Consider the following 27,818-nt stretch of genomic DNA (forward strand, 5'->3'; position numbering starts at 1 on the left):
GGCCAGTCTGGATGAAGTCCAGGGCCAAATTTTTGTCCCAGTCCAGCCCTGGTTTTAATCAGTGCATATGAAACAAGACAAGAGACCACACTATGGTTTACCAATGAGAACTTTATCTTATTGCTGTTACACAATACATATATCTTTATATAAAGAAAAGAAAAAAAAGGACAGCCCAAAACCCCACCATTGTCCCCAGAGAACTTCAATAATTAGTGGAAATCCAAAACAGTTTTTGGTTATTTTTTAGGCAGAATGGAGAAGGCGTGAGCTTTTGTTGAGTAATAATAAATTACCCAATTAAAAAACAAAAAAAAAAAACAACAAAAAAATAAAAAACACAGACTTGGACTACCAACTCCTTGACCAAGATAAATCCATTTGAAGCATATGACACATCCGTGTATCCATGTTGAGGAAATTTCCCAGTGACAGCCAACATCGGGACAGAAAGTCTCTCCAGGGGGGACTTGTACATCCAAAAAATGCAGATAAAACTATTCCCTGCTCTACCAAATGGCTTTATTGATGCCCGTGTCTTTTCTTTGTGGTTTAGATGTTTCCTTAAATTTTTGACACAACAGGAAGAAGGGGAAATCTCCGGAATGAAAAAAAGGCAAAATGTTTGAGTTTTAGGAAAAACTACAACATGATGATACACAATAAATGATATACATATTAAAAAATAAAATAAAAAAAAAAAAGAAAGAAAAAACAAAGATCACACAACAATAAAACTAAAATATTCCATACGAGTTGGCTGATCCTTTCAAAAAGCCTCATTTTTTTCGTATGGTTTTTCCAAGGACATAACGATTCAACCAGTGAAACGCCACCATAAGTTTTTCACCAGCCTCAGGTGATGTGCATTCTCTGGTGGATGATTAGTGTCGATTTCTGTGCAAAACTTTTCCCACATTCTGAACAGGAAAACGGCTTCTCGCCGGTGTGAATCCTCATGTGTTTATCACGGTTCCCCCTATGGGGGAAGCACCTTCCACACTCAGGACAGGAAAAGGGCTTCTCCCCGGTGTGGACTTTGTGGTGTCTATTGAGTTGCGATTTCTCGGTGAAAGTCTTTCCACAAATAGAACACGAAAACAGCTTTTCCCCGGTGTGGAGTCTCAGGTGTTGAACAAGTCCTGCTTTCCTCATGAAGGATTTCTCACACTCCGAACACTTAAAGGGTTTTTCACTGGTGGGCATTCCCTGGTGTACAACCTGGTCGTGGTTTTTACTGAATGAGGTTTCAAAATTCTGAAAAGGAAACAGATAATTGTGAGAATATTCCTCAAGATTAGAAGGATCCAGTGATTTATCTGCACTGTGATAGTGTGAATGAACATACGTATGGGATATTGGTGCAGGATTTAAGGGGTTGTAAAGGTTTGTTTTTTATTTTCTTAATAGGTTCCTTTAAGCTAGTGCATTGTTGGTTCACTTCCCTCATCTAGCAAGACGGAAGCATCCCTCCCTGATCAAAGTGGTCTGTTACCGTAGCCGGCAGGCTGATGCACATGCTCTATAGATCTCCTTAACACGAGATCCTTCCAGTCTGGTAAGCGCCAGTAATATCACACTCTTTTGGCTGAAAATAAGATCCAGGCTTCTTTTAGATATTCCATTGAATATTACAGCGATTATTTGATTAATCCCTAGAAGTGTCCTATTGCTAACAATTTCCTCACTTCATGTTTGGGACTTTGTTTTTCTTTATTTTTTCTTACACAGTGGTTATTTAACACTTAGTTACTTTGGTAACATTTTGTTCACTGTTATATTTTTTTTGCATTGTATATGCACATACATATTGAGTTAGTCAATCTCACTTAATCATTTGTTTTGGTTCCTTTAAGCTAGTGCATTGTTGGTTCACTTACCTTTTCCTTCGATTTCCCTTCTAAATGTTTTTTTCCTTTGTTTGAATTTCTCACTTCCTGTTCCTCCTCAATAAGCTTGCCCCCATCATCCGAGCCGTTCTGTCTGGGGGTTAGTCAGTGTGCTTGCCCCCTCCCTTGGGACTCCATCCCGCGGGGAGAGACTGTGAACATTTACAGCGTCTCTTCGCAGGGATGTAGTCCCAAGGAAGGGGGCCAGCACGCTGACTAACCCCCAGCCAGAATGGCTCGGATGACGGGGGCAAGCTTACTGAGGATGAACAGGAAGTGAGAACTTCAGACAAAGAAAAAAAACATTTAGAAGGGAAATCGAAGGAAAGGGTAAGTGAACCAACAATGCACTAGCTTAAAGGAACCAAAAAAAAATGATTAAGTGAGATTGACTAACTCAATATGTATGTGCATATACAATGCAAAAAAATAAAACAGTGAACAAAATGTTACCAAAGTAACTAAGTGTTAAATAACCACTGTGTAAGAAAAAATAAATAAAAACAAAGTCCCAAACATGAAGTGAGGAAATTGTTAGCAATAGGACACTTCTAGGGATTAATCCAATAATCGCTGTAATATTCAATGGAATATCTAAAAGAGGCCTGGATCTTATTTTCAGCCAAAAGAGTGTGATATTACTGCCGCTTACCAGACTTGAAGGATCTCGTGTTAAGGAGATCTATAGAGCGCGTGCATCAGCCTGCCGGCTACGGTAACAGACCACTTTGATCAGGGAGGGATGCTTCAGTCTTGCTAGATGAGGGAAAACACCTTCAGCTGTTCTTCAGACCAGATCACACAGGAGAAACAGGCAGAATCAGGCAGAAGCCGGCAGGCTGATGCACACGCTCTATAGATCTCCTTAACCTGAGATCCTTCCAGTCTGGTAATATCACACTCTTCTGGCTGAAAATAAGATCCAGGCTTCTTTTAGATATTCCATTGAGTATTACAGAGATTATTGAATTAATCCCTAGAAGTGTCCTATTGCTAACAATTTCCTCACTTCATGTTTGGGACTTTGTTTTTATTTATTTTTTCTTACACAGTGGTTATTTAACACTTAGTTACTTTGGTAACATTTTGTTCACTGTTTTATTTAAGCGCAGAGTTATTTTCTCTTTTTTTACTAGCAGGAAACACTCAGCACTCTGACTCTGACTCCTCCCTAGGGCTAGAACTGGGCCAGCAGTAATCGGCGCACGGCCCTAGCAGTAGGACGTGTGGCTCCTGGTCCCAGACAGGCAGGGGTTCCTCTCCGTCGCCTCCGCTCGCTTCTAGCACCTTGCTGCCTTGCTGCCGTTTTCCACCTGCAGCTTTTTGGACTGACCAGCTCTCTTACTGGTAAGACTTTATCCCTGCTTCTCAGGTCCATCCCCCCGGAATCGCTGAGAACCGTCCTTGTAAGGACAGCCACCCCAGCGATCCAACTGTGGACACTGCTTACTGCAAACCCACATCGGTCCCCATACCACCACCCACGATCGCCCACGACCGCCCCGCACCTCGCACGTCTCTTGCACTGTGCGGGCGGCCGTTTTTTCTCCGCATCCGCGCCAGGCCTGACTCTTTCGCGGCCGCCGAAATCAGAAAACACCGCGGCTTCAGCCGCGGCCTAGCGGCGCACCGCAGCCAGGCACAAATCCAGCCGGAATTGCGCTAGTCCTGGGAAAGAAACTCCCCCCCATATCCCTGGAGGACCCCGTCCTCCCGGGATTAGCAATCAGCAGTGTTTTTTTGCTTTTTAATAAAAGAAAAAAGGGAACACTGCCTAGACAAATCTGAGGCTTGAGCCTTGGCACCCCCTCAGAACAGGGACACCTGTCACCCCTCCTCTCCTCCCTCTACCCTACGATACTTGGTCCAGGGCTTTGCAGCCGATCGCCCCTCAGGGTTTAGGAAGGAATTTTTCCCCGTGACAGCACATTGGCTCAGCTCTGCCAGGGGTTTTTTCGCCTTCCTCCGGACCAAGATCAAGAGGAAGGACTCTGTGAATCCTCCCTCCAATGGTAAATTAAATCATCAACCCCCCCCCCCCCCCCACAGTGACAGGCAATAATGGGTAATCTGCGTTACTCTGCGGACTCCATTCGGGATCTGAGACAATTCGCAACTACATTACCAGCCGTCACCAAAAAGGCCTTAAAAATAGACCAACTCTGGAGAGTCGATCGGCGATCGATCATCAAAAATTTTAACCACTTGACACAGTTAAAACACATATCATGTGTTTTGATTAATACAAGATCGGCAGTAAAACACCTATTAGAAATCCACGATTTCTTACTACAAAACGATCTAGACTGCCTCTTTATTACAGAAAGCTGGCTCTCAGACGACTGCAACACCATTCTCGATGAACTGGTGCCAGAAAACTATCACCTAATAACAGAAAACAGAATAGGGCAAAGAGGAGGAGGCCTTGCGGTGATCCATAAGAATCACATCGCAATCACTAAACCAGCCCTGCAAAATCCTCTTCCATTCATGGAAACCCTTACTCTTCAGCTCCAAACTTCCCCCCAGGAGACTGTTCACATTCTCCTCTGCTATAGGCCACCTGGGCCTAAATCGCAGTTTTTGCCATCATTAACGGAGTTTATATCCACTTATACCCTCAACAGCAAACATCTTTTGCTACTCGGGGATTTCAACCTGTGGGCTAACTCCGCACAGGATTCCATTGCGGACGCCTGCATTGATCACCTAGATAGATTAGGACTACAGCAACTTATATGCGGGCCCACTCATGCTTCAGGTCACACACTTGACCTAATTTTCAGACAAAATCTGGAAATAAGCATTTTAGAAAATGAACCATTGCATTGGACAGACCACCATGCAATCAAGTTCACAATCTCCAAAATCCCCCCAGTGTCAAAAGCACCCAAACCGGTGACAATACACTGGGCTAGGTCTCAGAAGAAGCTCCGCTCGGAACTCTTCAAATCTACCTTGAGAAACAAAATCAAAACAATCCAGCCTCAGCAAACAGCCGCTGATACACTGGACGCCATAAACGCAGCCTTGCTACACTCAGCCGACTTAGTAGCACCGAAACGCAAATTCGGCAGCCGCAGGAAAAAGTCTGGCTGGTTTAACAACCAGCTATCGCTTCTAAAGCAAGAGCGCAGGAGGGCGGAAGCCGCCTGGAAAAGAAACCCTGCAGAGGATAATCTTATCTTCTACAGAGCAATAACAACACGATATCACAAAGAAATTTTCAAAGCCAAGAAACATCATTTTTCTATGGCGATTAACAGTTCCCTAAATCGCCCCCGCGAACTATTCAAAATGGTCACCCAGACCATGAATCCGGGATGTCTTGAAGTCCCCAACTCAGACACCCAAGAGTTCTGTAATGAACTATCGGATTTTTTCATTAGCAAAATTGAAAGAATCCGGGAAAGTATTCTGCAAAACGATACCCACCTCAATCCGGCTGTCAATCAGCCACAAAATTCCCGCAGAAACTTTCTGCATTCTACAAAATTCACTCTGGAGCCTATTTCCAGCGATACCACAAAAAATATCATCGGTGCCTTGCGGAACAGCACATCGCCCAATGATATCATCCCTACTAAACTGTTGAAGGATTGTGCCGACATTCTGGCACCACCCATCACACAGCTTATAAATCAGTCTTTTAAGGAAGGCACAGTGCCATCCATGCTGAAAGAGGGCATAATCCAGCCCATCCTGAAAAAAACGAATCTGGATCCCAAGGACCCAATTCACCGCCGCCCCATAACAGGCCTAAACGTTCTCTCTAAGATAATGGAGAAAATAGTGGTACAACAGCTGCAACAGCATCTAGATACCCATAACCTACTGGATCCATTACAATCAGGCTTCCGTCCTGGACACGGGACAGAAACGGCCTTACTTAAAATATGGGACGACGCCCTCGAGGCCGCAGACGAAGGAGAATCTTGTCTCCTAATTCTGCTGGACCTAAGCGCAGCCTTTGACACGGTAGATCACAAACTGTTACTGATGCGACTAGCTTCGGTAGCAGGAGTTGCAGAAGGTGATTTACCATGGTTTTCTTCCTTTCTTGAAAACCGTTCACAAACAGTTAAATTGGGTTCTTTCACGTCTGAAAGGCGCACGGTGTCATGTGGAGTCCCCCAAGGATCCCCCCTGTCACCGGTGCTTTTCAACATCTATCTTCGCCCTCTCTTTGACATTATCAGTAGCCAAGAACTACTCTATCACTCTTATGCAGACGATACGCAACTGTACTTGCGCATCGGCAACAAAAAGAATCATCATCCAAGTTTAGAGAACTGTCTCGCTTTGATTGACAACTGGATGACCAACAGCTATCTTAAACTCAACAGTTCTAAAACAGAACTCCTTGTGTTTCAGGCCAGCCGAAAGAGTCAAGTGGTAACAACTTGGACTCCACCGCCCATTCTGGGGCAAATCATCAACCCTAGCTCCAAAGTCAAAAGTCTCGGGGTCATCTTTGACACCTTCATGACAATGGACGCACAAATAGGGTCAGTAGTCAGCGGAGCGCACTATCTGTTGCGCCTACTACGCAGACTTATTCCATTTATCCCTAAAGAAGACGTAGCAGTCGTGGTGGGAACAATCGTGAATTCCAGACTGGACTATGCTAACGCCCTGTACCTCGGACTCCCAAAGTACCAAATCTCCCGTCTGCAAGTCGTTCAGAATACGGCTGCCAGACTGGTGACTGGGAAAAAAAAATGGGAATCAATCTCACCTTCGCTGAGAACCCTTCACTGGCTGCCAGTAAAAGACAGAATTGCATTTAAAGCACTCTGCCTTACACATAAGTGCATCCATGGGAAGGCTCCGCAATATCTTTGCGACAAGATAGAACCTCACAATTCGAATCGCAGTTCTGCGATCCACCGACCAAAATCTGGTCAGGGTACCAAAAACTAAATACAAATCCAAAGGAGAAAGAAGGTTTGCTTTCCAGGGTCCTAGACTATGGAACGCTTTACCAACCAGCATTCGGTTGGAGGAAAACCACCTGATTTTCAGAAGACGGATCAAAACTCTGCTCTTTTGAGGTCATGAGTCACAAACAACTAGCGCCCAGAAGCGATTCAGTTCGCATGTGTTGCGCTCTATAAATTTTTCATTCATTTATTCATTCATTCATTCATTCATTAAAGGAACCTATTTAAAAAAAAAACAAAAAAACCTTTACAACCACTTTATCTTTGGAATTCTCAATTAAGCGGATTTGTCGATCTTACCATAGGATTAGGTTTGTGATGTAAATTTTTAGTAACAATTCTCTTTCTTGGAGAATATTGTACCAGGTCATTATCTTCTTTATCATAATCTGCAGATAAAATAAGATGTCTCTCTGGGATATTCCAGCTTCTGTGGCCTCCTGTTGGAAATATTGTTGAATCAATAATAATACTAAAATTTATAAAACATGTTTATTTGTTCATGTTTTGCAGTTCGTAATAATGAATGTTGGTCTGGAAGTCAACCGTTACCCGGATTTTTGGTCCGCAGTTGGGTGCAGAGATAACAATGCAAGGATAGAGTTAGATAAGGTGTACGATACAATCAAAGTAGCTATAGGACACTGGGAGAAGACGTATGTACGCTAATGACATTTATTATGATGAGGAACTGAAATGGACCTTTCTCCGTCAAATTTGTGGGAACAGGGCATTACATTGAGGAATGGAGAAGGCCCTCCCATATGGAGTACAGTTTCTGCACCTCACATTATATTGAGGAATGGAGATGGACCTTTCATATGGTGTACAGTATCTCCTCCTCATTTGTTGGGAACATGACGTCAGGGCCAGTGCTACCACTAGTCAAACTTTTGCAGCCGCCTAGGGTGCCCTGCCGCCTAGGGGAGCTATCCGCTGGTGTTCCTACTCTCTTCTCTCTGCAGCAAGCAACTAAGTCCTAGCATCAGCAGGCAGCCACCACTCCGTTCGCAGATAGTGTCAGAGATGCAGCGCCTGGCAGAGGACTGTGTCTGTGTTCGGACTCCCGAATGAATGGAAGCAAGGAAACATTCATGGGTGGGCACTGGTAGGCTGCATTTGATGAGCGCTGGTGAGGCTGCATTTGATGGGCGCTGGTGAGGCTGCATTTGATGGGCGCTTCGTTAGAAAGGTGGGGTATACATGAGCAGGGCAAAGAGAGTGGGGTCAGGGGTAGAGCCAAGGAGGGGCGGCAAAATGAGAATTTGCCTAGGGTGTCAAAAATCCTTGCACCAGGCCTGCGTGATGTTATATTGAGGAATGGAGATGGACCTTTCATATGGTGTACAGTATCTCCTCCTCATTTGTTGGGAACATGACGTTATATTGAGGAATGGAGATGGACCTTTCATATGGTGTACAGTATCTCCTCCTCATTTGTTGGGAACATGACGTTATATTGAGGAATGGAGATGGACCTTTCATATGGTGTACAGTATCTCCTCCTCATTTGTTGGGAACATGACGTTATACTGAGGAATGGAGATGCAATTTTCATATGAAGTACAGTATCTCCACGGTAAAGGTTCACTGGATGCTTTTCCATCATATAATAACAAACCAAATTTGATGAAAACAAAATGAAATATGAAAGAATGACCATAAAATAAAAATGGGAAGTGCTGTATTTTATATTATATAATTTTTTACCTGTGCCAACATCTAGAGAAGATTCCTCCTTGGTCATTGTCCCCATCAATTCACCTTCAATTATAGACAGCTGATTATCTATTACATACATGTCTTCTTCCTCTTTAACGTCAAATTTTATACCCTTCACTTCTGTCCCCTAAAATCACAAAATGATTGTGAACACTACTATCCTGAGACTACATAGAAGAATATCATCTAATATAGTTTAGAGCCAAGTTTGAATTTGACATTCTTAGTCTACCTGATGATGGTGAGGGATGGTTTGACCTTCCTGTGTGGAATCCCGGGAATACAGAGGACGGGGACATTTCTCTGGTGGGTTCCCATTACTGGATCCATCTGTAGGAAACACACACACTGACTGAATACAAAGCACTGCTTATAGACCTCGTAATAAACAAGGTTCAATAAATGCTTGATTGGACGTAACGCGTAAGGGCGGTCAGATCATGGAGTCAGATGATGGAGGATCTAGGTGGACCCTCCCTACTGCTCTCTCCTTTACAATAAAGTCTCCTCTTACCCGGTGATGTGAGGGGCGGCTGATTCTCCATCATGACGTCCTTGTAGAGATCCTTGTGTCCTTCTATATACTCCCACTCCTTCCTCACACCATTTTCTTTCTGGACTTCTTTAATCCCTTCTTCTTTTATCTCTTCTTTGATACGAACATTAAACTTGCTCCAGTTTCCACTCTGTATACAATTATAAAATAATAGTAGTATAAATGCCTCGGCTCCTCCATGGAGACATTCTGATACCTTATAGGAACACATCCCTTGTCTGTTACTGGATAATGTCCCAGAATTTACGGCACCGCTCACCTCTCTCATCAGGAGGTCAATGATCTTCTGGGAGACTTGTAAAATCTTCTGCTCATTGTTTCTTTCTGGAACCAGTAAGGAAAGTAGAGGAACCATAACGGAGTTCTGTCCATCTCCCGATGTCTTCTTCACAACTATGTTATCCTGTGGAGAGAGATCAGCAAACACTATAAACATTCCCCAACAAAAAAGTTCAAACTTGCTGACATCAATGAAACCTCTGTGCTAGAATCTGATCAACGGCATCTTTCTGTAAGTAGGGCCTAGGCCCACGGTACCCAACAGTGAGAGCCCCCCTCTCACACACACACACACACACACAAAACTCTTGATGTTCTCGTTTATCCTATATATTGTTTATGCTGCAGGTTAGTGGGAATATTTAACCCCTCCGCGCCGAGTGTATGCAAATATGCGGCCCCACTGGACTGGGCTTTTTTCTGTGGGGCCGCATATTTGCTTATCTCCCTTTGTGCTAGGAGCGAGCCAGCACACAGACCAGGGTTTCATGGAGAGAGTTGGGCCCCGTACTAAAGATTGGGACCTGGAACTCCTGATCCTGGGTCACCTGATTGCAGTGGCGGTGCGTCCATAGAGGGCGCAGGAGCGCCGCCCCCTCTCTCCTGCATCGCCACTGAAATACAATACATAGATTTTAAAGGGGGGGGGGAATATGGCGGCATTTTGGGGGGAAAACAGGCGGCATTTTAAGGGGCAAACTGGTGGCATTTTAAGGGGCACAGTGGCGGCATTTTAAGGGGCACAGTGGCGGCATTGGATGTTTTTTTATTTTTGTTTGTTTTGAGCACCAGCCGCCACTGCCCGATTGCTGTCATAGCCTCGGATTGGCAGCTACAGTGATCAGTCAAAGCCCCCGTGTTTTCTCTCTCTGTAAACAGAGGAGAGAGATACATCGCATCTCTCTTTCCTTGCAGATTGAAAAAAAGTGTATGTGTATAATAATAAAAATACCTAGAATAAGGTTTGACCTAGGTCAGTGCCAGGGTTAGCGTTTGGGTCAAGGTCAGGGTCAGTGTTGGCTTCTCTTCGGGCCTCCAGGACGCTGATAGGATTGCTATTGTTTTATGCAAGGAAAAATTATTCGTCTCCAATGAAAATCCCCATCAGCTCCAACCCTAAACTTTGTGGAAAAAAAATTATATCAACTTACCACTATTCAAAGCCACCTATCTAGCGAGATGTTCCTCCAAAAAAATTCCACAATGTCTGGGACATTTGGGTAGAGGACCTATCTATCAATACTGACCCCGATTAGTAGATTACCTTACAACAGACCGGGTGAACACATATATTGTATGTAATTGAACCCATGTCCAATCCACATATCTAATAAATGTGACTTCCTTCTAGGGTTGTCCCGATACCACTTTTTTTAAGACCGAGTACAAGTACCAATACTTTTTTTCAAGTACTCGCCGATTACGTTACTTTTTGTTATGTCATGTGACAGTGGCACATGTGTCAGTATTTTTTATTTTATTTTTACTATTTTTTGTTATGTTTTTTTACAATGCTTTTTATTTGGGGGGGGGGGGTGAATGGTGGGGGCTTTGGTGAGATATCGGGGGTCTTAACAGACCTCTGACATCTCCCCTTTGAGACAGAGAAAGGGACTAAGGACACAGATTCCCCCCACCCTTTCTCAGCTGCACTGAAAATGAATGGACAAGAGACAGAGGCTCCTCTCCATTCATAAACTGAAGCATCGTAAACACAGGTTACGATGCTCAGTTATATGAATGGACAGAGTCAGTGTTCATTCGGAAAAGGTAGGTTCAGCAGCTCCTACCTCCGCTCTCCATCCTGACAGAGGGGGCAGAGGAGGATATGGAGGGTGACACAGAGCTCAAAGGGGGACATGGAGTAGGGTGACCATGTGTCCCGGATTGCCCGGGACAGTCCCGCATTTTGCAGTTCTGTCCCGGACACCTTAATTCCAGGACAATAAAGTGTCCCGGAATCAAACTGACACAGCCACCCCCCCCCCCCCCCGGGCCAATCTGATGCCCCCGGTGTCCCTGAATTGTAGTTTGGAAATGTGGTCACACTAACATTGAGGGTGACACAGAGCAAGGAGGGGGAGAGCAGCAGCACAGAGAGGGGGGACACGGAGGGGGAGTGCAGAAGAACGGAGGAGGACAGCAGCAGCACGGAGGGGGAGAACAGAATAATGGAGGAGGACAGCAGCAGCACGGAGGGGGAGAACAGAATAATGGAGGAAGACCGCAGCAGCACGGAGGGGGAGAACAGAATAATGGAGGAAGACCGCAGCAGCACGGAGGGGGAGAACAGAATAATGGAGGAAGACAGCAGCAGCACGGAGGGGTGACACAGAGCGCGGAGCGGGAGTGCAGAAGAACGGAGGAGGACAGCAGCAGCGCGGAGGGGGAGAACAGAATAATGGAGAAGGACATCAGCAGCACGGAGGGAGGACACAGTGCAGCGGAGGGGGAAAACAGAATAATGGAGAACAGCAGCAGCACGGAGGGGGGACACAGTGCAGCGGAGGGGGAAAACAGAATAATGGAGAACAGCAGCAGCACGGAGGGGGGACACAGTGCAGCGGAGGGGGAAAACAGAATAATGGAGGACAGCAGCAGCACGGAGGGGGGACACAGTGCAGCGGAGGGGGAAAACAGAATAATGGAGAACAGCAGCAGCACGGAGGGAGGACACAGTGCAGCGGAGGGGGAAAACAGAATAATGGAGAACAGCAGCAGCACGGAGGGGGGACACAGTGCAGCGGAGGGGGAAAACAGAATAATGGAGAACAGCAGCAGCACGGAGGGGGGACACAGTGCAGCGGAGGGGGAAAACAGAATAATGGAGAACAGCAGCAGCACGGAGGGGGGACACAGTGCAGCGGAGGGGGAGAACAGAATAATGGAGGACAGCAGCAGCACGGAGGGGGGACACAGAGCGCGGAGGGGGAGAACAGAATAATGGAGGAGGACATCAGCAGCACGGAGGGGGGACACAAAGCGCGGAGGGGGAGAACAGAATAATGGAGAAGGACAGCAGCAGCACGGAGGGGGGACACAGTGCAGCGGAGGGGGAGAACAGAATAATGGAGAAGGACAGCAGCAGCACGGAGGGGGGACACAGAGCGCGGAGGGGGAGAACAGAATAATGGAGAAAGACAGCCGCATGGAGGGGGGACATGGTGGGGAAGAGCAGCACGGAGGGGGGAACTGGAGGAGGATACAGGAACAGTTAGGTATCGGGTGAAGAATCAGAGCATTTTCCCCTAGTACAAGTACTCGGGAAAATGCTTGGTATCGGTATCGGGACAATCCTACTTCCTTCTTATATTATATGACTTACTACTACCCCTGAGCAACTGATACCTACAATACTCTAACAATCTCGGTAGCTACTGGAGCATAGAGCTTTGTTCTAGTGCCAATAATGGCACTACTGTTAAGAGTTTGTTATTAGATTTATTTTTCTTTTTTTCTTTTATAACATTGTTTTATTGTGATGTATGTGGACCGAGCCTGATGCCCCGTACACACGATCCGAAAATCGTACGGAAAATGCCGCTTTCGAAACGATCGTACGATAATCGGATCATTAGTACAGAGCTTCCGAGAGCCGATCAGAACAGTATATCCGATTTTATTTATTGGACATGCACAAAAAAAATTTCGTACGATGCCAGATCGTCCGATTTTCGTATAATCAGTACAGCTCTCGTTCGAAAATGCAATACAAATGCATTACAACACATGACATCACTTCCGATTTTTTATTCTGCCGTACGAGAATTTTTGTGACTTTAGTAAACTCATCAGATTCGACGCGAGATTAGCATACAAAAAAAAACGGACGATCATTCGTCCGATAATCGGATCGTGTGTACCGGGCATGAGTATGCCCAATAGGATTTGTTTTGTATCTAAACTTGAAACTCAATAAAAATAATATATATATTTTTTTTTAAAAGCTGTTTGATCCTATCTACTCTGATCCTTCCCTGCTTTTACTGTCCCCAATCCATCTGCTAATAGAACAGAGCCCAAGGAGGCACTCTGCACATGCTCAGTTTGGTGTGTATTGCTAGAGAGTTTTTTTGTTCTTTTTTTTTGGGGGAGAGTGCATGTGGATAGCACATGGCCAATCAGCACTGTCCAGGCAGAGGGTCAGGGGTCCCGCAGTCTCATAGAACAGTCAGAGGGGACTGAAAACTCCTCTTACAAGCTGTAACCAGTGCTTGGCCAGACACTGATAGATGTCACAAGACTGCTACCTATCAGTACTACCTATCAGTGCCCAATCATCAGTGTCACCTATCAGAGCTACCTCATCAGTGCCCCCATCAGTGCCCAATCATCAGTGTCACCTATCAGAGCTACCTCATCAGTGCCCCCATCAGTGCCCAATCATCAGTGTCACCTATCAGTCCAGCCTCATCAGTGCCTCCTATTAGTGTCACCTATCAGTGCAGCCTCATCAGTGCCTCATCATCAGTGTCACCTATCAGTGCCTCGTCATTAGTGCTACCTATCAGTGCCCAATCATCAGTGTCACCTATCTGTGCCGCCTCATCAGTGCCTCATCATCAGTGTCACCTATCAGTGTCACTTATCAGTCATACCTATCAGTCATACCTATCAGTCATACCTATCAGTGCCCAATCATCAGTGTCACCCATCAGTACTACCTATCAGTGCCCAATCATCAGTGCTACCTATCAGTGCCCACCACTTATGCCTCATCAGAGCACATCAGCGAAGAAGAAAAATTACTTTATTATTTGCAAAATTTTATAACAATCTATAAGTAAATTATTATTATTATTTTTATTTTTTTTGTTCTTTTTTTATTTTTTGTTTCTTAAGCAATTCCCCCAGCAGGGATTAAATACCACCAAAAGAAAGCTCTACCTGTGTAAAACAAATGATACAAATGTCATTCAGGTACAGCGTAGCACAAAGTGCGACAGCGCGGAAAGCTGAAAACTGGCCTGGGCAGGAAGGGGGTGAAAGCGCGCCGGTAGCCAAGTGGTTAAATGCAGTCGCAAGCCGCAATGCAAATTGTCGATCCAAATCGCACTGATCCGCGGCTTTGAAATCGCGCTGAAGTAGCGCAATTCGGAAGCCGCACTGGTGTGAACCGGGGGTAACGGACATCGTTTGAGTTTACCGTTTCTCTTTGCAACTGACAAAGAACGAAAGACTTTTCTATAAGTAACTTTTTTTGTACTCGCAACTGGATCATTTATTTTTTTTTTTATTTTTTTTATTTTTTTTTAATACTGATTTAGTAAGCGACAGGACAGGAGAATGTTACTAAACGATTCATGACAAACGTCTTTATATATATATATATATATATATATATATATATATATATATATATATATATATATATATATATATATATATTATTCTTTTTTATCCATTTGCGAGTACAAAAAAAAGTTGCTTAAAAAAGTGCATTTTACTTAAATGTTGCAAAACCTTCACAGACGAAAAGTATGTCCTTTAGACACTTCCCGGTGATTGGTTGCTGGAATAAAACTGTTGGAAAGTTATTTTATCAATCAATAGAATGAAGCGAACGTGTCGGCAGCGCTCCCAGAATCCTCCTCACCTCCCCGGTCAGCAGGTAGATGATCTCCAGGGTGAACCGTAATATCCTCTCCGTCAGGTCGCTGCAGTTTGCCTCCATTGCTCCCAACTCTGTGCCATTCACTTCCTGCAACAATAGCGCCCATCCCCCCACCATCAATGCTCAGCAGCATGGGTTAAAGGCAGGCTCTTCTGTGATTGGATCTTGACGGCCATTTTGTTGTAGCCCAGCAGAGCAGGAGGAATTTCTAGGACATGTGACATGTTCATTTAGTTGTACGCCAACATGTGTTCATATAAGGGCTAAAATATTACGTTGCCACCAGGAGCTCATCTACAGGAATGAGGAGAAGAGGGTACCTTATAAGGTTGCCACCTCATCCCTTTAAACCCAAACACGTAGTATTTACACAGGTTCTGTGTAGTGGCGGCTGGTGCTCAAACGCAGCCACTGTGCCCATCAAGCGCAGCCACTGTGCCATAAAATGCAGCTACTGTGCCCATCAATTGCTGCCATGTGTTCATCACAATTGCCGCTACTGTGCTCATCAATTGCTGACACTGTGCCCATCAATTGCTGCCAGTGTGCCAGTCAATTGCCGCTACTGTGCCCATCAACTTTCACTACTGTGCCCATCAACTGCTGCGAGTGTGCTAATGAATTGCTGACACTGTGCCCATCAATTGCTGCTAGGGTGACCACATTTCCAAACTGCCATTCAGGGACACCCCCCCTCACCTTCCCCAAAAAAAGAAGAGGGGGGGCAGGGGGAAATGTAGTCTCGGGGTTGAGCAGGTTATTTGTCAGCTGAATGTGCCACTTGCCATCAGATGCAGTGCCACTTGCCAACCATAGCCTGCCACCAGATGCAGTGCTGCTGCCACTCCCTCTGCATGAGCCACGTGCGTAGAAGTAAAGGAGTGGCGTCACAATCTGGAGAGTAAAGATCACACCAGTCCCTGCTGCTTTCCGCTGGGTGCCAGAGAAGGAGGAGGTGCCGAGGTGGGTGGGGATAGCAGTGCTGCACTAGGCGCAAGCCTCGCTCCCGGCCTCACTGTCTAAGTAAATTGTCACTGGTTGCAAGACGCCAGGCAGCGCCGGTCCTAGAAACCAGTTCTGGAAATGTAGTTACTAGTTAGTAGGGGGTGACTGTGTCCTCTATTTCATTTCCGGACACTGTATTGTCCCGGAATGAAGGTGCCCGAGACCAGGGACAGACATGTCAATTGCGGGACAGTCCCGGGCAATCTGGGACATATGGGCACACTACTACTGCTGATACTCCGGCGTACTTTCAAATTTGCCGCGCCGTATCTTTATTTTGTATTCACAAACAAAGATACGACGGCATTTGGCTAAGATCCGACAGGCGTACGGCTCCGTACGCCTTCGGATCTTAGGATGCAATACTTTGGCGCCCGCTGGGTGGAGTTTGCGTCGTTTTCCGCGTCGGGTATGCAAATTAGCTGTTTACGGCGATCCACGAAGGTACGCGCGTTCGTCGCATTCTCCTACGTCGTCGCTAGTCGGCTTTTCCCGTCGCAAAGTTACGGCTGCTATTTAGGTGGTGTAAAAATAGACAGCCCATGTTAAAGTATGGCCGTCGTTCCCGCGTCGAATTTAAAAATTTTTTTTTTTTTGCGTAAGTCGTCCGGGAATACTAAAGGACGTAACGCACGTCGCCGTTCAAAACATTACGTCGGGCGACGTCATTTCGCGCAAAGCACGGCGGGAAATTTCAAAACGGAGCATGCGCAGTACGTTCGGCGCCGTCGCAAAGGTATGTGAATCTGGCCCCATGTGTACCAGTCAGCGATTGGATGTGTTGCCTGAAGGAGAGGTCAGAGTATAGGATTACACCCAGCACCCTGGTGCGTGCGGAGGGACCAATGGTTGTGCTGTTGATCTCAAAGGTAAAGTCATGAGTCATGGGGGGAAGGGATCGGGAATAAGGAAATATTACAAGCTCTGTCTAAAGTCCCATACACACGATCAGACTTTTTGACAACAATTGTTCGACTGGCCTGTTTGATCGGACAATCTGACCGCGCGTACGCTCCATCGGACAAACTTTTTTGCTTTTTCATCAGACAATTGTTCGCTGTGAGAACAGACAAACTTTCCAGGCAACAAATGTCCTACGTCGGCTAATCCTATCGTGTGTACACAAGTCCATCGGACTAAAGTCCAAAGTACAAACACGCATGCTCAGAACCAATGCTAAAGATAAGACAACAATAGCAGAAGTTGCCCAAAGGCTGGCGGTAAAGAGCAGAAAAAACACATAGTACGTCTATTACGTCACTACGTTCGTGTTTGTTGGCTGAAAAAGTCCTACCGTGTGTATGCATGCCAAGTTCACGGACAACACCCTTCAGAGCAAAATCCACGGAAAAGTCAGTTGGAAGTCCGATCGTGTGTATGAGGCTTTATAAAGATTGAGTTTGAGGAAGTGGTGTGACTAGACATGTGCACAGCAAAAATGTTCATTTATTTCTGTTTCGTTTCTGTTCGTTTATCGCGATTCGTAACGAGTCGTAATTTCGTAAGACGTTGGTTATCGTATTCGTACTCTTTAGTATATTCATAAAACTTTTTTTTCCGTTTCCGTTTTTTTCTGTTAGTTTATTTTTCGTTGAATCGAGATTAGTATTTTCGTTATATTTTGTATTCTGCCGCGTTCGTATTTTTAAAATGATTTTATTCGTTCCTTCGTTTTTACGTTGGTTTAATTTTCGTTGTTTTGCTATTCGTATTTACATTATATTTTCCACCATGCCGCGTTCGTATTTTCGTAAGAAATATATCTTCGTTGCTTTATGATCATTTATGATTTGATTGTAAAAACGTACTTTTGTAGATTTTATTGCATTCGTAATTCTGTTAGAATACATTTTACGTTTATTCGACACACTACTCGTCGTAATTTTGTAATTCGTACTTTACTGCGATTGACTTGACTGTCTTAGTTCGCACACACACCCTGTCTAGAATGAAGTCTGACGTAGAAGAAAACTAAAATATGTCAGATATTACAAATACAAATCTAGAAATTAGATGCACTGCAGTCTAACACAGAAAAAGACACAAGGAGCCAGGAGGTAATGAGAAAGAAGCTCATTGGGGGAAGGAACAAACCTCTTCAGAGGAAAGGGACAGCGCTCAGTGGCTATTGGTCAATGTCCAGAAATATTTCAGTACTAACCAAAGCTAATTTACATTATTTCGTATTTTCGTTGTTTTCATTTCCGTTTTTTTCTGTTAGTTTATTTTTCGTTGAATCGAGATTAGTATTTTCGTTATATTTTGTATTCTGCGGCGTTCGTATTTTTAAAATGATTTTATTCGTTCCTTGGTTTTTACGTTGGTTTAATTTTCGTTGTTTTGCTATTCGTATTTACATTATATTTTCCATCATGCCGCGTTCGTATTTTCGTAAGAAATATATCTTCGTTGCTTTATGATCATTCGTATTTTCGTGTCTAATTTCCTTCGATTGTAAAAACGTACTTTTGTAGATTTTATTGCATTCGTAATTCTGTTAGAATACATTTTACGTTTATTCGACACACTACTCGTCGTAATTTTGTAATTCGTACTTTACTGTGATTGACTTGACTGTCTTAGTTAGCACACACACCCTGTCTAGAATGAAGTCTGACGTAGAAGAAAACTAAAATATGTCAGATATTACAAATACAAATCTAGAAATTAGATGCACTGCAGTCTAACACAGAAAAAGACACAAGGAGCCAGGAGGTAATGAGAAAGAAGCTCATTGGGGGAAGGAACAAACCTCTTCAGAGGAAAGGGACAGCGCTCAGTGGCTATTGGTCAATGTCCAGAAATATTTCAGTACTAACGAAAGCTAATTTACATTATTTCGTATTTTCGTTGTTTTCATTTACGTTTTCCGAAGATTCGTAATTTATTTTTCGTTCGTTTTGATTTTCGTTTTTTATTCTTTGTTCGGCATTTCGGTTGTTTTCTTTTCGGTCTTCGAATATTAGTAAGTTTGCATTTTCGTTCATTTTGTTTTTCGTAATAATTTTATTTTTTTTGGGTTCGGTATTTTCGTTGTTTCTATGTTTTCGTTTCTTTCTTCTTTCGTATCTTCGTTGTTTTCCATATCGTTATTTTGAAAATATAGTTATTCGTTATTAATTGCGCTAAACCGTTCGTTCATTCTTATGTTAACGAATCAACTAAAATAACGAAAATTGACGGAAAACGTATTCGTAACGAAAAAAATTGGACATGTCTAGGTGTGACCTCGATACTGATATGTCGCTCAGTAAGTTTGTGATACGTAAGGAGATTAAGGGGGTAAGTTGAGGAGTGGAGAGATAGATCTGGGTGTCATCAGCATAGAGGTAATATTGGAAAGCCATGGAGGTTATCAACCGACCCAGGAAAGACGTATAGAGAGAGAATAGGAGGGGCCCAAGCAGGGCCATCTTTAACGTAGGGCAAAAGGGGAAGCTGCCCCAGGCCCAGTCATTGTTGTGGGGCCCAAAGTAGCTGCCCCTTGATCCCGTTGATAAGTGGATTTAGGGGGGCCCAAGAAAATGTTTGCCCAGGGTCCAATCAATATTAAAGGCGGACAGAGTCTTGGGGTACCCCAATAGAGAGATGAAGAGGAGTGGAGGAGATAGTGCTGTATGTGACACTGAAAGTGCTGGTCTTTCTGAGAGATTTTCTACTAAAGTCAATGGAGCAGTGTGGGCATCAGGAGAGACATTTAACTTAGCTTTTTTTGGGGAACGGCTCTCTTTCTAGTTTTGGGGTCACTACCCAGTGCCTCATGTCTGTCTCGCTCTCCAGTCCCTCATTACTTGGCACCTTCCATTTTTCGCATCTGTGAGTATCTTTAATAACTTGAAGAGAGCCCACATCTCCAAAGATTAATTTCCCATGATGGGCTCCCTGGTGGAACATCAGCTACCTTTTAGATGAGGGGTCTCAAACTGCCGGCCCTCTAGCTGTTGCCAAACTACAAATCCCATGAGGCATTGCAAGGCTGACAGTTACAAGCATGACTCTACAGGCAGAGGCATGATGGGACTTGTAGTTTTGCAACAACTGGAGGGCCGAAAGTTTGAGACCCCTGTTTTAGATCCTTCTCTCAGAGAAAGCAGCTGCACAGAGGAACAGGGTCCCCATCTTGGGTTGTGATAGTATGCTTGTGTTGCCCCACTTTCATGTATTTTTTATTTCTTGTATCAAACTGCATGAGGGTTTTTTTTTTTCTGTAATATGCCGACATATAGTGGAGCTCTTGGATGAGTGCAACTTGTATACTAATGTGTTTTTGGTATCTTCCTCTGTCCTCCCCTCTTGTTTAAAGTAGAACTATAGGCAAACCTTTTTTTTTTCCCATCTGTGTCCACTTGGGGAGATTTACCTTCACTTCCTGTCACATAACCAAAACAGGAAGTGAGAGGAAATCTCTGCAAATTAGGGAAATCTCTTGGGGCTCACCAGAACTAGTGTTCCTCATAGGGAGATTTCCCTTCTACTACTTTTCTTTAGTTACACATTAAAGCGGAGGTTCACCCTAAAACATCTATATACCATTAAATCCAGCATACTTCCGACATGTACAGTATGCTGTTTTTCTTTTTTCTTTCGCTGTACATACCTTTTTTTTCGGTCACGCGTTACGAAAATAGCCGAACTGGGACTCGGCTATATACCATATATACCATATATACCGCCGTATAGAGCCGAGTCCCAGTCTGGCTATTTTCGGAACTCGTGACGCGCCTTATCCGCACGTCAATCATCTACGCCTCTTCATAGGAACGCTTATTCCCCCGCGGGAGTGAGAAAAGAAAAAGAACTATAAAACGGTATGTACAGCGAAAAAAAAAAAAATACCAGCATACTGTACATGTCGGAAGTATGCTGGATTTAATGGTATATAGATGTTTTTAGGGTGAACCTCCGCTTTAAGGCTAGTTATTATAGTCCTAAGCAAGACCCTCCTTACTTCTTCCCTGTTCCCTCAGTCAGTGTTAGGCCGGCCATAGACAGAGCAAATTTTTTTTCCTGCAAAAATTAATTAGCTTGATTCCCCCATGAGAACAGTCAGTGTTGACAGGGGAATCCCTCCCGTGGAGCTATTGTGTTCTCCCGTCGGGGGAAGCCATCCACCACTGGGAGAACACAGTGATTATTGCTAGGGGGCCAGATCACCAATTTGCAATAATTGCATTTAAAATCTGGCATGCTGGTTGTAACTTGTACCCATGTTGATCTATTGATTAAAGCGGGAGTTCACCCATTTATTTATTTTTTTCTCTTTTCCCCTTAGATTGATGCTCGTTTTGTCTAGGGGAATCGGCTAGTTGTTTTAAAATATGAGCCGTACTTACCGTTTTCGAGATGCATCTTCTCCGTCGCTTCCGGGGTATGGGTCTTCGGGACTGGGCGTTCCTTCTTGATTGACAGTCTTCCGAGAGGCTTCCGACGGTCACATCCATCGCGTCACTCGTAGCCGAAAGAAGCCGAACGTCGGTGCGGCTCTATACTGCGCCTGCGCACCGACGTTCGGCTTCTTTCGGAAAATCGTGACGCGATGGATGCGACCGTCGGAAGCCTCTCGGAAGACTGTCAATCAACATAGGAACGCCCGCTCCCGAAGACCCATACCCGGAAGTGGCGGAGAAGATGCATCTCGTAAACGGTAAGTACGGCTCATATTTTAAAACAAATAGCCGATTCCCCTAGACAAAACGAGCATCCAGCTATGGGGAAAAAGTGTTATGTGCGGGTGAACCTCCGCTTTAACTTGGGTACATTCAGCCTGCCCATACATGCTTCAAATCTTGGCCGGTTCCTGCTGAACCGGGGGAGATTCAAAACATCTGTGGCAAGCTTTAGTCATTCACAGAGACGGGTCACAGGGAAGTCATTGTCTTCTAATGGCGTGTACACACGATCGGAAAATCTGACAAGAAAACCGTGGATTTTTTTGCGTCGGAATGTTGGCTCAAACTTGTGTTGCATACACACGGTCACACAAAATTCCGATCATGAAAAATGCGGTGACGTATAACACTACAACTACCCGAGAAGATTTAAAGTGGGGGTTCACCCTAAAACATCTATATACCTTTACTTCCAGCATACTGCTGACATCAACAGTATGCTGGATTATTTTTTTTTCCGCTTTAATTACTTTTCTTTTCGTTTTTTCACCCGGCTTCCGGGTTCTCGCTCCCCCGGGGAGTAGGCGTTCCTAAGACGAGGCCTAGATGATTGACGTGCAGGTAAAGCGCGTCACGCCTTCCGAAAATATCCGAGATGGGACTCGGCACTTTACGGCGCCTGCGCAGTCAGCTCTACACGGCAGGCGCAGGCGCCGTATAGCGCCGAGTCCCCGTCGGATATTTTCGGAAGGCGATGACGCGCTTTACCCGCACGTCAATCGTCTCCTGGGAGGATCAACACTCACTCCCAGGAGACATTGCGCAGAGCTCCACGTCGGGGAAAAGGAGCGACACGCCCACTCCCCGCAAGGAAGAAGACCCGGAAGTGCGGCTGAAGACAGGTAAGTGTCCAAATTAAAAAAAAAATTACAACGCTACAAGCCTTTATTAAGGCTGCAGATAGCATAGATAGAAAGTTAGTTTTGAGGGTGAACCTCAAAACCTAAGTTCAATGATTCCAAGCATGCGTCCTATTGATTCAGAGCATGCGTGGATTTTGGTGCTTCGGAATTGCATACAGGCGATCTGAATTCCCGACAAGAACTTTTCTTGTCGGAAAATTTGGGAACCAGCTGTCAAATTTTTGTTGGCGGAAATTCCGACAAAAAAAAGTCCGATGGAGCCTACACACGGTCTGTATTTCCGACCAAAAGCTCACACCAAACTTTTCTTGACAGAATTTACAATCGTGTGTATGCGGCCTTACACTTCAAAAGACAGGAAAAACATCGCCTGTACTGCAATTAGCTCAAATAAAGTTGCGTTGAATTCAACTTCTGTGACCTTCCTTATGAAACCAGGCCCTCAACAGGTGGGGAGACCCTATAAATGGGGGATACTTTCACACAGGAAGGCATCACCCAAAAAGCCCGGGAAACCGGTGGTACAAGACTTAACCCTTCCATACTCTTGGCAGCCCAAGCTCACTGGCTACCATAGAACATTCCGCTTGTGGGCTCCATTCAGTTTCTTCTCAGGCAGCTTCCTTCCAGGGATACGAGTTCCAGCAAATCTAAATTTCCAGGATCCCGAGAGGCAAGTTGAATTATCTGTTAGATAGCAAAGCCTGGAAGAACATTCCTGGATCTCAACTGGCATTAGATGTTTTTGCTCCTCAATCACCTCTTCCCCCTGAAACCAGTCCCTTAACGGGTTGGGAGACCCTATAAAGGGGGGGGGGGGTAATTTCACAACTACTTACCTTATGTGATCCATTGCGGGAGGCTCTTCTCTTCCCCGGAGCCATGGACACTTCATATAGTGTCACAACCCCATCATGTGCCATTGCAGAACGCTGAACCGAAAATGTAACTAAGCCATCACAGCTACATTTGTGTTTATCACTCCCCTAAGCTACCAAAGCTATCCCATACAGCAGTTTAGTCCTCTGTAGTTTCTGCTGCAGCCTCCCTGGCACCTTCACTGCCCTCTGCAAGACTTATTGACTCTGCTGCAGCCATCCTTGCACCTCTATGTACAAACACCGCTTTCGCTGCAGCTCAGTTGCTCTCCCAGCCTTCACAACATCCATAGTCTCAGCCTCCACTGTACCTCAGCTACATCCCCAGTCTCCGGTACATTCCAGCTGCAAATGGGGTCTTCAAATTATCTAAACAATGGGCCAGTTTACTGTCTATCAAACTTAAGGGGCAGACTGTGGCCATTGGTAGTAGAAAAGGTCCAGAGGAAGAAAACAATGCCCCATCTCTGGTGTCAGTAGGAGGAATTGTATTCCTTTGGTGTCATTGGGCCCCATTGTTGTAGGCCATTGGAAGGATTTGTGCCCATTCGGCACCCTGCTCTAAAAGGGGGGGGGGGTCTATGGGGACCCTCACCTGCTCTAAAGGGGGGAATCTATGGGGACCCTGGCCTGCTCTAAAGTGGGTCATGTTGCCTAAAGATATATATTCTTTGCAGGGAGAGCCTAGATTACCTGGTGGTGCAGGAAAACCTGGTAGCATGGGGGATAATAGGTGAAAAGGTAAGAGTAAAGGGAGATCTATGGTACCCTGTCCTGCTCTAAAAGGGGGATCTATGGGGACCCTGTCCTGCTCTAAAAGGGGGGGGGATCTATGGGGACACTGCTCTAAAGAGGAATCTAAATGTTTAGCGCCGAGTAGTGCGGAGTGAACCAACATGGCCTCTGCCACCTTCCTACTGCTGGGGTCCAGCTTCCTTCAAAATGTTATACCAAAACAGCATCTTATATTTCAATACACTATATTTATTTCTATATGCTCACTTTATTGCTAAAATTACTCTGAGATTCAAGACATAGCTGGGTGTAGTAAGATATCCACATGGGTGTTCTATCAGAATACCGCTACCTGTCAGATCATAAAGTGTGGGGAACGCATCGCGCCGTGGAATGCATCACGCATGCGCAGTAAGTAATTTTTGGTTGGAACATCACTTCCGTTGCACAATCTGATGGCTAGCGGTAGTCTGATAGAACACCGGGACAAGGCCATCCAGCTCCCAGGGCAAAGATGCCAAACTGTGCTCACCCCCCTTAGTGTCAGGGCGCCCACATCCCTGCAATAAACCATTGCACCCAGGGCAGACTTCCCTTCTGCCCACCCCTTGTCCCGGCCCTGAGTAGTAACCACACTATGGTTTACCAATGAGAACTTTTATTGTATCGGTGTGATGCAATACATATCTTTATGTAAGGAAGAAGGAAGGACAGCCTGAAACCCCACCATTCTTCCCAGAGAACTTCAGTCATTCAAGTACATTGTAATTTATTGACAGATAGAAAAGGTGAGAGCCTTTGTTGGGTTATGGTTATCTGTATCCCTGTAGAGCAGTGGTTCTCAACCTGTCTAGTGCCGTGACCCCTTGATAAAATTTCCCAAGTCGTGGGGACCCCTAAAAGGTAAAATAATTTTTCTATTGTGGGTTGTCAGCACCCAAGGTAAGACAAGTAATTTGCGCCCCTAACCCACGGACATTAAGCGCTCCCTGAGTCCCTTCCACTCGTACAGTATTAAAACCCCTTATAGTACATTTTAGGATGTACCACTCTTTCTCTTTGTTCTCCTTTCTTTCCCTTTTATCTCTCTCTATCCTAATTTCTTGTTTGTTATTCCCATCCCTCTCTAGACGTCTTTCTCTTATTCTTTCTCTCCCTTTTTCTTTGTTCCTCCCCCTCTTTTCCTCTCCCTTCCATGTATTCTCTATTTTTATTCCTTCTCTTACTCCCTGGTGGGGAGTTGGGATCAGTGGCAGTGCTGGCGGGGAGTTGGGATCAGTGGCAGTGCTGGCGGGGAGTTGGAATCAGCCAACTTAGTTGCTCTTGATCATGGTCATTTGCTGATCTGAGAACTGTAGTGGGGACTTTTAAAGGCAACTCTAATCACAGGTAGTGTTACTCAATATGTCTCTGACTTTGTGGTTTTTCGTAGCAGTGACACCTATGCTTAAATCAGCAGATAGGGTCTCCTCCAGCCCCTCCCACTTCACATTCCTCACCAGTCAGCTGACCTCTAGTCCCTGCCTCCCAGCTATGCCGTGAACTGAATGGGCAGCTGTGAAGAGGCAGAGTGGGCGGCCGCAGGCTTCAGGAACAGCCCAGGTTTTGAGGACCCCTGGAAAATCCTCATTTGACCCCCAAGGGGGTCCCGACCCCCAGGTTGAGAACCACTGCTGTAGAGGAAATTGCCCAGCGACAACTACCATTAGGATGGAAAGTCTACAAAAAAAAAAAAAAAGTGGGTCAAACTCTTCCCCGGCCTACTAAATAATTGGTTTTATTGATGCCTATGAACTTGTTGGATAGCTTTTCCCATAATTGCCTGTATAACGCAACAGGAAGAGGGAAAAATTCCCAGATTGGGGAAAAATGTGAGTTTTAAACCAAACGACACAATGAAAATGTACAATAAATTATAGCAGAAAAAAAAAATTGCATAACGGTAACAATAAATATTCCACATGATTTGGATGATCCTTTTGGACTTCCTCATCTTTATCGTATGGTTGTACTAAAGACATACCGATTCAGCCAATGTAACGCCACCATCGTTTTTTTCAGAAGTCTCAGGTGGCGTGCGTTCTCAGGTGCACGATTAGTGCCGCTTTCTGTGGAAAACCTTTGCCGCATTCGGAACAGGAAAACGGCTTCTCCCCGGTGTGGATCCTCATGTGTGTATCACGGTTCCCTTTATGAGAGAAGCTTTTTCCGCACTCGGAACAGGGAAAGGGCTTCTCCCCGGTGTGGACTATATGGTGCCTATTGAGTTGCGATCTCTCAATGAAAGCCTTTCCACAAACAGAACATGGAAACGGCGTTTCCCCGGTGTGGATTCTCTGGTGTTGAACAAGTCCTGCTTTCCTGAAGAAGGTTTTCTCACACAGGGAACAGGTAAAGGGTTTTGCGCTGGTGGGAATTCTCTGGTGTACAACCAGGTCATGGTTTTCTATGAATGGTTTTTCACAATTCTGAGAAGGATGCAGATTATCGAGAGAAGATTCCTCAAGATCAAAAGGATCCGGTGATTTATTTGCACTGTGATCACTTGTATGGACATATGGCATGTTGGTATGGGATTTATTTTTGGAATTCTCAGAAGTAAACCTATTTGTTGATCTTACCATAGGATTACGTTTTTGATGTAATTTTTTTGTAACAATTCTCTTTCTTGGAGAATATTGTACCAGGTCATTATCTTCTTCATTATAATCTGCAGATAAAATTGGACGTCTCCCTCGGGTTCTCCAGCTTCTGTGGCCTCCTGTTGAAAAAAAAAAGTTTTAATAAAATAAAAAAATTACAATAAAACATGTTTATTGATGATGTTTTGCAGTAGGGATTAACCACTTAAGGACCGGACTAATATGCTGCTAAATGACCCAAGGGGTTTTTACAATTCGGCACTGCGTCGTTTTAACAGAAAATTGCGTGGTCGTGCGACGTGGCTCCCAAACAAAATTGGCGTCCTTTTTTCCCCACAAATAGAGCTTTCTTTTGGTGGTATTTGATCACCTCTGCGGTTTTTATTTTTTGCGCTATAAACAAAAATAGAGCGACAATTTTGAAAAAAATGCAATGTTGAAGTAGGAATGGAGATGGACCTTTCATATGGTGTACAGTATCTCCTCCTCATTTGTTGGGAACATGACGTTATATTGAGGAATGGAGATGGACCTTTCATATGGTGTACAGTATCTCCTCCTCATTTGTTGGGAACATGACGTTATATTGAGGAATGGAGATGGACCTTTCATATGGTGTACAGTATCTCCACTGCATTGGATGCGGTATAGGTTCACTGGATACTTTTCCATCATATCGCAACAAGCCAAGGTCACATGACATAAAAAAGGTGTTGCAATTTATATTCTATAATTTTTTACCTGTGCTGACATCTAGAGAAGATTCCTCCTTGGTCATTGTCACCATCAATTCACCTTCAGTTATAGACAGCTGATGATCTATTACAGATATCTCTTCTTCCTGTTTCACCTCAATTTTTATACCCTTCGCTCCTTCCCCCTAAAATTATAGTATGAATGTCAGCTATTATCTTGAGACTACATAGAAGAATATCATCTAATACGGTTAAGAGCCAAGGTTGAGTTCAACATCCTTAGACCCACCTACCTGATGATGGTGAGGGATGGTGTGACCTTCCTGTG

At 44.7% G+C, this 27,818-nt stretch overlaps 1 protein-coding gene across 1 annotated transcript; it reads right to left on the bottom strand.

The window, feature by feature from the left end:
- Positions 1-91: 91 nt before the first annotated feature.
- Positions 92-27,818, bottom strand: LOC120910501 (gastrula zinc finger protein XlCGF26.1-like). The gene is made up of 9 exons (XM_040322259.1): positions 27,784-27,818; positions 27,537-27,675; positions 26,223-26,914; positions 9,370-9,513; positions 9,157-9,240; positions 8,787-8,822; positions 8,543-8,681; positions 7,133-7,272; positions 92-1,257 (listed from the first exon to the last, which is right to left on the bottom strand). The coding sequence occupies exons 2-9, from the start codon at positions 27,580-27,582 to the stop codon at positions 856-858; spliced, it is 1,683 nt and encodes a 560-aa protein (XP_040178193.1). The 5' UTR covers positions 27,583-27,675; positions 27,784-27,818; the 3' UTR covers positions 92-855.

The sequence above is a fragment of the Rana temporaria genome, chromosome 8 (genome assembly GCF_905171775.1).
Source record: "Rana temporaria chromosome 8, aRanTem1.1, whole genome shotgun sequence".
NCBI lineage: Eukaryota > Metazoa > Chordata > Amphibia > Anura > Ranidae > Rana > Rana temporaria.

Excerpts from the sequence above, each read along its gene's own strand:
- LOC120910501 (XM_040322259.1), bottom strand. The coding sequence starts at position 27,582 with ATGGTGACAATGACCAAGGAGGAATCTTCTCTAGATGTCAGCACAG. Across the intron at positions 9,514-26,222 it reads ACCTGAGAACGCACGCCACC|GATAACATAGTTGTGAAGAA; the intron begins TGAGACTTCTGA and ends CTCTCTCCACAG. Across the intron at positions 7,273-8,542 it reads TTCTCTAGATGTTGGCACAG|GAGGCCACAGAAGCTGGAAT; the intron begins GTAAAAAATTAT and ends TATTTCCAACAG.